The following is a 10,776-nucleotide window of genomic DNA, read 5'->3' as shown; positions in this document are numbered from 1 at the left end:
ACCGTTACTCCAGCTACATTTTATCTCTATAATATATATTTATATATATTATATATATATTATAGCTATATATATGACATTTAGAGCAAGGATTATTTTAAATGTAATGGTCGAGGGTGCAGCGATTGCCTTCCAATCCTATTTATGACGTCTTTACATCAATCTAGATTAATAATTAAGTCAAATAAAAGATATACAGCGTGTTGAAAGTAGTCAGTGATTAATCCATGACGCAGGTTTGCAGGATTCGATTTTTTAAGGTGATTGTGTTGACAGTGTCATCCTACCTGTTTTATAGCAACAATCCCACTAATTTTTTTAGCTAAACTGCATTAAAACCATCTTTACACGTGCAGTTATTATACACTGATCCAACTAATCAAATGAGCCCAAATGTCCCCAAGCATCAGAAATAATATTTACTCTCTTAATTGCCGCGATCCACATTGCTTCCAACACAAATATATGCTGACATTGATGTAATGTTGAGTTAACGTAAATCGTTTGTCTAAGCAGATGAAACAGCCTGTTATTTGGGGCTTTGTCAGGTTTTACAATCTTGCTAAAAACTTGCTTACTTTTCCTAAACCTACATTTGATCAGTATGGTATAACTTCCGAAATACGTATGACTACTACAACATTTTGGAATGAATTATAATGTCGTTGTCCGTATGGGGTAAATCATGCGCAATTGCACTCTTTGTTGACATTTGTTGCATTGTGGGAGCCATGATTGACACGGGCGCCATTTTGCTCCCCGCGCTTCCTTCCCTTCCATTGTGTACGTACGAGATAGTAAATATCTGACACTGCAACAACACGCTCGAGTCACTGCGACGAAACTACGCTTCAAATACCCTTGGTGAGTCCATTTCGGTCATATTTTCATCCCGCCACTCAACGTTGATATTATATGCGAAATGTGTCCGTATCATTTTGTCGTTTGTGTTCAAAATGTCGACGATAAAGCGGAAAAGCTGGCCGGGCCCCTCGATCGTGTACAAGTAAGGAAACGGGCTCGGTGCTTCGAAACGCCGACGGACGGTTGTTCTTTTCATCGACGATTTTGATCCTGCTGCTTTGCTTCAGCAGTCGCTTCACATAGTTTCATAGGCACTCGCGGATGTTTTGAACCTTTTAATAATCGTGTTTTGACAGTGAATCTCAGCAAAAGTCCGACTCAATGTTAATAGTCTTTTAACGTCTCATATGCGGCCATCAATCCTGCGGTCCAGAGGCGAGCGATTATTCCGTGTCCCCGCCCTCAACGACAGCAACATGACAGCTCATTGGTTGTTAGGCGAGTGAAAGACAGCGTTGATTGGTGCCTTTCAAAGCGTCACAATGTATTGACCACTTGGAGAAAGAAGCGCTTGACGGACTGAATCTCCAACCAATGGTCAAATATAAGCAGAATGTGAAAGCAGACAGTTTATGAAAAGTAACTACATTTTTTTTTTAGCTGTCATTATGACAAAGAAACCGTCTGAGCACACACGAATGGGTGTTGTCACCGATATGAAAGAAATTTGTAAGCAATGTTATTTCCAGGCGCATCAACGCTGTCACCTTGGCAACAGTCACGTTAGCTCTTCCATCGCCTTGTTGTTTGGACTAGCAAGTAAACTTCAGCATTGAGATCGAGCTGACTTGAGTCATTTCAACGTTCCTCCATTTCACTGACAGTTGTTGGAAAAAAGAAACTTCCTTTGCTTTGCTTCAATCATTGATATTGGACCAAAATAACACTTCAATGTAGTACTGCATTGAGTTGCATTATATGAAGTCATGTTACATGCATATGAGTATTAATCTGTGATACCTCTTCTAGGTTGATACTCAGTGGTAATGGCTCGTACCAAGCAAACCGCCCGTAAGTCCACAGGAGGAAAGGCTCCTCGTAAGCAGCTGGCCACTAAGGCTGCTCGTAAAAGTGCCCCCTCGACCGGTGGTGTTAAAAAGCCCCACCGTTACAGGTAACCTTGGCAACTCATGGAGACAATAATTTGAATACAGCAACCAATCACGATATGGCAAATGGTAGAAGGTTCGACAAATTGGGCAAAATTATAATGGAGAGTAAGATGCAGTGAGGAGGTACATTTTAAAGTGTGTGTGTGTGTTTACCAAGAGCTTGCGATTGTTTTTTGTCATTGTTTCTCAGGCCCGGTACCGTGGCTCTGAGGGAGATTCGTCGGTACCAGAAGTCCACAGAGCTGCTGATCCGTAAACTGCCCTTCCAGCGCTTGGTCAGGGAGATTGCGCAGGACTTCAAAACTGACTTGCGTTTTCAGAGCGCTGCCATTGGGGCTCTGCAGGTGCGTGTCTTTATTTTAGTTTGTCATTATAGTCACTTTTTATTTTGGCTGTTGTTTGAAATATTGTTTAGGATTACTTTTAGAGTGTTGTTCTTTTAAATCAGGGGTCAAATGAAAACAAATGACATTTTCACTCTAATTAGATTCTTTTAGTTACTTTTATAAATGTAAGATATTGTTTGTGTTTATTTTTAAATGTGTCATGTTACCTGCAGGAAGCCAGTGAGGCATACTTGGTGGGACTGTTTGAGGACACCAACCTGTGTGCCATCCACGCCAAGAGGGTCACCATCATGCCCAAGGACATCCAGCTGGCCCGCCGAATCCGTGGCGAGCGTGCTTAGAAAGCTCCTTTTTTTGACATTTGTTCCCTTTTTCTTTCTTGACCTATCCTCACTCCTATCTCCGCTTGTCAGTAGATTCTTAAAAGGTAGATTTACTTTATGTCGATGTCTGCTCTCTGATGTTTCATCGTCTTCACCAAATCTTTTAGGGTACTTTTTTCGTGCACTTCCACAGTGTTGAAGATCAGACGAACATGGGCATGCAAATTTGCCCATGCTGGCTTTTAGGGGGCGGGGCTTATCCAGACACCACCGGTCACACCTCTGGGTCCACGTGGATTCCTGGGCTGCAGAGGGGCTAGTCTGCTTAAGGGGAGCTGCAACTTCCACAGCAGGGTGCTATTAAAACTAGCCCCAACACTTCTGCCCTGTCTTACACCCGCATAGTCCGTTGTCAGGACCCCCCCCCCCCCCCCAATACTTCTCAAAGCACAACTCTGCCTCTGAAATGTGTGCAGCCAGCCAGTCAGTCAGTTTGTGCGCATGTGTGAACTCTGATCTTTTCAACCAGCTGTAATCAATAAGCAAAATATCTTAGGGTTATTGTGCTTATGGTGTTTTTTGTTTTACTCATCAATATCACAAATGATCCCTTCCACTTACAGAATCAAAGCATGAAAACTCCAACATGGTGAAGGTGTTTTTTGGGGTGTTTTTTTCCTCCTCCTTCTCAGTTTTCAAATTTTTCAACTTTGAGTCATTTGAAAATCGGGACAGGGCTTCTGTCCATCATTAATAGTTGTATTTGCAAAATGCAGCCACTATAGGGCGGCGTTTTACCAGCGGTCGTTGCCTCGTGGGCAAACCGTAGTTTTGGGTTTTCACATCTCTCACTTCTCTATCCCTTTCTCTAAGTTTGTAATACACACTATAATCCCATTGCTTTCTTTTATATTTTTAGTAAATACTCAAGGGTTTCAAATGTATGAATAAGCTGATCTTTGTATTTTCCAAATTTCTCATATTGTAGCATTAAATATATGTCAAAAAGAAACCAAAGTCGATGTGTTTCTTTTGCTCAAGTGGCATTCAACATGGTTTGCTAACAGCCTATAAAAAATAGCACCGTGTTATGCTTGCGGTATAGAGAGATGCCACTAGGTGGCAGTGTAACATCAGGCCAAGTGGCTTGACAGGGGCCCATTCTGCAGTCCAGCCTGCGCGACGTGACGCACGCTATGCCTGCTGCATTGTCGGTGAGCGTTTCTTTCCTACGAATTCCATCGTGGAAACTGCTTGTCATTCTTTAACACCTAGCTATGCTTTAGATGGCAACTTTCAAGACACCTGTGGTACTGATTACAGGACACACCTTGGTTGGGCGGTGTCACTATGGTCAAATAATTCTCCAGGGGTACTATCATGGTTTAAATATTCCTTACGTTTATCTCTGATAACTTGCAATGATCTGACAAAGACATGATACATTTGTGTGATGTTTACCCCATATGTGTGGACAGAAAAGTGCATTATTTAAAAAAAATATTGTAAATTGTAGAATTTCTTCCTGTAGTTGTTTAGCAACATTTTTTCCGTGCACACGTACACTAAATGTATCGTCTTGCTCTCCACTGTGTCCCTCCCCCATTACATCTGCTCCTCCCCAGGATTACAGTACAAATGTCCTTCTGTCTTTCTGTCCCAGTGTGTGTGTGTGTGTGGGGGGGCACAAATGTAATGTGCCCTCTCTGAGAGGTTAACCAATCAGGATGCACAGATGCAGGGATTAACCAATCACACCACGCGAGGAGGGTGGAAGAGATTATTTTGTGCACAGAGTGGGATTAAATCAGTGCAGAGTGCAAAAAAGTGATTTGAAGTGCTGGTCGTCCATTTCTGTTCCATGGAACTCTTCAGAAATAGTCACTCCACATACAAAGTAAAATCAGGTTTTATTTCGATGAAGATTACATCCAACATCTCTTTGGAGTGACCCATTCGCGTCAATTTAATGTACTTTTTTTTCCCGCACCTACAATCAATTGATCATTCCTCTATGCAACGACACAATAAAGCGTAATAGAACTCAAAATGTACAAACATGGCAAATGTGATGCTTTAAACGTCATGATATGTCTGGAGTTGGAAGCATTGGAGGAACGCCACATACAAACATGTTGTTGTATGTATCGGCTGTTTGCGTGGCTGTAATCAGGTCATGTTGGGATTACCAAATTGTCAGAGGAGAGGAGAGGAGAGGAGTGCGGCCATGGGCGAAAGAAGGGGGAGCGCTGAGATTCATAGCGATAGGCCTTAGTGGAAATGTTTCAGCCACTGTCAAAAGTACTTGAGTTTTATGATAAACTGTCATCGAAGGCGTGCGATTAAAACAAAGGACACATGAACAGCAAATGAAAAAAGACCAAATGGAGGGAAGGGGGAAAAGCAAGAGAGTTTGGAAAAAGAAGGAGAGGAGCATAGGCAATAATCCTGACTAATTCACTTAGGGCATTGCTGAAGGGAAGCTAAGAGGATTGGGACACTTCCAGAATCAGATCAACCAAAATAACCAAGACGGACGGACGGAGCAAGGAAATGACGAACATGACGCTTTGGACCTGACCAGAACACGGTGTGTTCATACTGACCTCTAGCTCACCGGAACAAAGCGTCTCAAAGCGTGCAGACTCCTGAAGAATGATTTGCAGCGCACGATAGCGCACAATACACTTTCATATGACATCGAACTAAAAACAGAAGATCCTAATCGCCGTTCATCAAACTGACTCGGACGATGACACTAAACGCAAACATTGTAGAACAGTACACAAACGCTCGAGAATATATATAGTTGCGAACAAATGACATTGAGAAAAAAGAAAGAAAGAAAGAAAGAAAGAAATTCACTCTCATTGTGTTTTCATGACCAGGTCTCCTAGAAATTGATAAAGGCTTTTTGATCTGGTGGTTAAAAAGAAGTTTTTAGCTTGGTAGCCTCTGCTGTCTTGTCTTCAGATAAAAAGCTTCTCTACCAGGCACGTGCACAGATTGACCCCGACAGTAGATGGTGACCCTGATGGTGACCCTTTAAGAAATGCCCCTTCTGCTGACACCCATTACCCCCCCCTTCATTCGTTAATATTTCAAAAGCAAATATTTCACATGATGTCATCAATTGTCTTCTTAGTGTTTTGACATTTTTTGGAGTTCTTGTGAAAATTGTCGCCCACATAAGATTTTTTTCTAGTTGTCATAATATGTGAAATTGGTGGAAATAGTTATGCAAAGATTGATCTCGTCATTTTTGGTATCTAACGACAATCTGACATTTGAAGGGGTTTCTAGACTTTTTCCATCCATTTCCTCTACCTTCTCTATTCACCGTTTTAAAATTGACAGTATTAATTGTGTTAACACAATAGACACATCAATAAATATATACACCATTTACTGATATTGTATAAATCATTTTGCTTTTTCCCCCCAAAAAATGTCTATGCACGTGCCTGTTCCCTACACAGCTAGCCTGATAGTCAAATCCAATTTATACAAAAGAGAAATCCGCAACATGCCTCACACTAACAAAGTGGACGCCGCGCGCGCTATGTATGTATGGCGCTTCCTAGAGCACCTGGAACTTCCAGGAGTTTTGGTCCTTATGGTCCAGGCAGTCCATTGTAGTGAATCCCAGTTTCCAGGCCTGCTGGTCCTTGTAGTCCAGACAGTCCACCGAGGTGAAGCCCAGGGAGGAAGCGGTGCTGTAACCCTGCGAAGAAAGCGAGGCGGGCGACTGGCTTAGGGAGCCCCCCATGGAGGGCACGGTGATGGGGCTGAGAGCGCCCCCGGTGCCAGATAGCTGCGAGTGCATAGGGGACAGGTAGGCGCTGCAGTCCAGGCCTGTGAAGTAGGAGGTGGTGCTAGCGTAGCCTTGGGCGTAGGCCGACGGCTGGCCGTAGCTCATCGGGTAAGGGGAGGGCCTCTGCATGCAGGGGGCCGTGGAGGAGGCCAGCGGGTCGGGGAGGGGGGAGATGGCCGGGCTCCAGATGGACACGGCCGTGTTTCCCGAGCTCTGGACCAGACCGGGGCCCGACTGCACCGACGAGGGGCTGAAGGAGCCCGGGTTGGGAACAGGATCGGGGACGCTGGCCTCCTGCACCGGGGAGGCCTTCTTCTTAGGGGGGCGGGGTTTGGACTGCCCGCTGCTCTGCTGCTGCTGCTGACGACACTTGGCCCGTCGGTTCTTGAACCACACCTGGACGCAGAGCGTGAGAGCTAGGGTCATCACCAAGCACTTTGTTGAAGCTTTTTTTTGAAGCTAAAGAAATGTCACTCTTAACAGTGTGTGTGTGTGTGTGTGTGTGTGTGTGTGTGTGTGTGTGTGTGTGTGTGCTCATGGAAAAGCAAATCTTCAATCCATCTCTTTTTTCCATAATGCTTGTCCTTGAATTTAGAGATATTCAAATGAAATGAATAAATGTGTGTTTTTTATGGTTTATGGTCTTCTCAAAACAACAGCTTCTCTCCTTTTTTGGACCTATATGTGATGCAAAATGGGTTGTCACTCTGACAGCCTTGTTTCAGTGTTGATGTCTGACATCCCATGCATCTTGACTGTATTCTAAGGTGAAAAATGTTTTGGACGTCCTCTACCTGCACACGTGACTCAGGCAGGTTGATTTTGAGCGCCACTTCCTCCCTCATGAAGATGTCTGGGTAGCGGGTTTTGGAGAACAGGGCCTCCAGGATGTCCAATTGCGTTCTAGTGAAGGTGGTCCTCTCCCTTCGCTGCTTCCTGGGCGTGGCTGCAGATAAAAACATTTTTTGGGTTTTTTTTTATTAAAAAGGGAGATGTCAGCATATTCCGTTGTTTTGCTCCTCATTTGTTTTCCCGAAGGAGATCGGCGTGACAACAAACAAGCAGACAGATAGGCAGACAGACAGTTGGGAATCTCCTCTAGTGATCTTGACTTTGCTGCGAGGAACGTTTCGCGAGTATTTGCTCATTATACTGAAATATTCAAGTGTCAGCTGTCAGTTTCCCCCTGAGAGGGAGAAAAACTTTACTCGCCGCACTTTAGTTTGCGCAGTCAAAGTCGCACTCCGGGGCGCCACGGCCAAACGCCTCAGAGTATTTGTTTCAGAACGAGTCAAGTGAGAAGAAGCGTTTGGCCTCTCTCGGCCACATTTAACGGAATATCTACTTGACTGCAGGCTTAAATTAGGAAACAGAAACACGTAAAGCTCATCTGATTTAGGATTGGAACGCGCACAATCGAATCTGCTTTTCATTTTTAAAAACAGCCTGGATATTTTTTTCTTTTCTTCTAAAGCTGGAACACATTTTAATTTCACCTGTTATGTTTCAGGTCACATTGACTCACATTAAACAACAAGCAAATATACGTATATATATTATATTTAACTTATTTTAACTAATTCATTGTTAAACACTCAGGTTTGTTGCGTCGCGTGCAGACGCAACGGGAGGATAGCTATACATACTATATTCATATATATATTTATATATATATACATATATAATAATAAAAATGAGAAGAAGAAAATTGTCTCCGGCCTAAACATAAAAAATAAGCATTTGCCTGTTCTCAATATTTTGTTAGTTCAACACAAATATTGCCGAACTGGATTCAATTTAAATCAAATATACCTCGTGAAGATAAACGGTATGGATGAATGGAATTGAATTAAATGATGATTTTTCAAACAACGAAATGTTTTCAAATGTAGATTTCGATACCGCTTGAGGTTATTAATGCAACACTTCAGTTCATCCACAGAGGGAAACAAACGAGCACAATTAAAATGAGATAAAAGTTGTGGTTTTTTTTTTTTACTTACACGGATAAGCGACAGTTGTGTGCAGCACGTCCATCCCCGGGCCGGGCAAATTTAACCCGTTCATGGTGTAATGAGGTTGTTTTATGTAGGACATCATCTTGACTGCAGCCTCTTAAATCCCGACGCTCCTGTTTGTGTGTGGGATGGACTGGACTGGACTGGACTGGACGCAACAGCTGAGATGCGCACAATCCCCGTGATTCCCAGTCGTGCGCTTTTTAAAGGAAAAACTTCACTTGGTTAATTTGGAGGAAGATGGTGAGTGCCAAGCATCGTTCTTGTTTTCTTCCTCCGAGTTGTCGCACAGGTTGTCTCGGCCTCGAGTTTGACTTGATGGCTAGATAGAAGATGCTCGACTGACTCGGTTCGCCCGCATAGGCTGCTAATTAGAGGGCGAGAGTTGGCTCCGGCTAACCCCGCCCACCGCACGCACGCACGCACGCACGCACGCACGCACGCACGCGCAGACGCAACAGGTGGAAGGCACACTTGTGCTCGTTTGGTGAAACTCAGTGGGAATATTTCGTCCCCCATGATATATGCTGCACGGATTGGAAGACGAAAAGGCAAATTATAGGTGGAAATTGTTGAATTGAAGAGGCGCACGCAAAATAGACTTACTTATTTAGCCATTTGCAGCTGTCAAATGTTCATATTCATTTTGATTTTGCAATTATTACCTTTCAATATTTTCCCTTTTGCTATTGACTGATATCACGTGCTCACAGCTCAGGTAACAACCAATCACGGTCCAACTTGCAAACGTCACATGACCATCCCCAGAAAACAGGTGAGTCTTCTCTGCAGGCCCAAACACTATCAGAACCACAGACTGACATTTGCAATTGAAATGGTGTCAACTGGCCTTGACATTCAAGGTGTATTTTGTTTTAAAGAAAAAAAGTGGAATGTATGAGGCTAGGTTAAGCATCACTGTTGCTGGCTGGCTGGCTGGCTGGCGTGTTTGAAACGGATTTTTCTGAGCAGAGAGCATTGTGAGTCAAACAGTTAGCGTCCACAGACCAGAAGGAGGCCCTTTAGTAGCAATGGTGGTAAGTCAACAGCCCACCTCAACGTACATAAGGTTGATTACAGCAAAGCATTAGAGATACTTAGGTCTTAGATGCCCAATGGCTTTAGGACCTGAAACTACAACTCATTTTTTATGACATTTATCGCCAATCTCCATTTTCAGCGGGAAATATATGATATATTTTTCTATATTTTGTAAAAAGACAAGCCATCACATTCTGTTTTCCACCCAACATCTGCGTTCACGTTCATTGTCGCTCTCCGTCACTCACGTTCACAAACACTTGGCTGCACAAAAGCGACAAAGCTCATTTGATTTATCATAATATGCTTGATCTGAAAAGTCTCTTATCACCAGATAAAGGAAGGAAAGACAGAACAATCCTTTCAGTGGTGAAGCCGGCCGGGACAGAAGCTGAAAGGAACTATTGCCATCCAAAGTGCACCAAGGAGTGAATTTTGAACCCAGGAAACGAGAGCAACATGCAAATGGATCATTTCATCTCAACAAAGCAAGTCCAACTTTGGATTGTTGCAGTTTTGTAAGCTTTGCTAAGAATATGAGAAAATGGAATTTAACCGATGTATTGTTGCTCTTTTTCAACTTTGAAATAATTATGAAATGGAATGGAAAACATTTATCGGTCAAGTGAGTTTCACAAGGCCACGGAAATACGATTACGGGAACATTTCTATTTTTTTTAAATTGGAAGCTTGCCATCTTCATGGTGTCATATTCATTTTGTTAACGTTTTCCACATGAATGATCATCATGTCTACCATGTCCAAGTGGAACAGCCAATTCTGCAGCTACAACAGACAAATGTGGAAGAAGACTGAGCTGCTCTAATCCTTGTTGGACTATATCCTCCCCCTAACCATGGACTAAAAGCAGCGGCGCAGGCCATGAGGCAAGCTTTAATTTATTATTTATATCTCTCTCTTGAACGGGTACAAACAAGCGTGGATGAAGGAAGGAAAGAAGGAAGGAGGGGAAACACAGGTAGAGAAGAAGGGAGGGAGGGCTGAAGATGGAAAGACCGAGAAGAAGCAGGTGAAGGGGCAGAAAGAAGATGGGGGAGGATCCTACTTCCCGTCCACCACTGACACACTGCTGTAGTTAATCCAGATTAGAGCGTCTAAAGCAGGTCGGCTAAATCTGCAGGCCAGCCAGCAATACAGAGGCCGCTCGCTGTCAGTCCCAATCACTCGCTCGCTCGCTCGGCACGCACGCACACGCCGTTAATCTCCTCTGTGCAAACCAGGTGCCACCAGCAGCTC

At 43.5% G+C, this 10,776-nt stretch overlaps 2 protein-coding genes across 2 annotated transcripts; one reads left to right on the top strand and one right to left on the bottom strand.

Annotated features, from left to right (window-relative positions):
- The first annotated feature begins 705 nt into the window (after positions 1–705).
- Positions 706–3,082, top strand: h3f3c (H3 histone, family 3C). Its single transcript, XM_061298782.1, has 4 exons — positions 706–864; positions 1,834–1,978; positions 2,167–2,320; positions 2,536–3,082. The coding sequence occupies exons 2-4, from the start codon at positions 1,851–1,853 to the stop codon at positions 2,662–2,664; spliced, it is 411 nt and encodes a 136-aa protein (XP_061154766.1). The 5' UTR covers positions 706–864; positions 1,834–1,850; the 3' UTR covers positions 2,665–3,082.
- Positions 3,083–6,217: 3,135 nt separating this feature from the next.
- Positions 6,218–8,805, bottom strand: crx (cone-rod homeobox). Its single transcript, XM_061299758.1, has 3 exons — positions 8,464–8,805; positions 7,255–7,406; positions 6,218–6,856 (listed from the first exon to the last, which is right to left on the bottom strand). Exons 1-3 carry the CDS (start codon positions 8,558–8,560, stop codon positions 6,227–6,229), a joined length of 879 nt encoding a protein of 292 aa, XP_061155742.1. The 5' UTR covers positions 8,561–8,805; the 3' UTR covers positions 6,218–6,226.
- Positions 8,806–10,776: the final 1,971 nt, after the last annotated feature.

The sequence above is a fragment of the Syngnathus typhle genome, linkage group LG15 (genome assembly GCF_033458585.1).
Source record: "Syngnathus typhle isolate RoL2023-S1 ecotype Sweden linkage group LG15, RoL_Styp_1.0, whole genome shotgun sequence".
Lineage (NCBI taxonomy): Eukaryota > Metazoa > Chordata > Actinopteri > Syngnathiformes > Syngnathidae > Syngnathus > Syngnathus typhle.
This window is presented reverse-complemented; position numbering and strand designations above follow the sequence as displayed.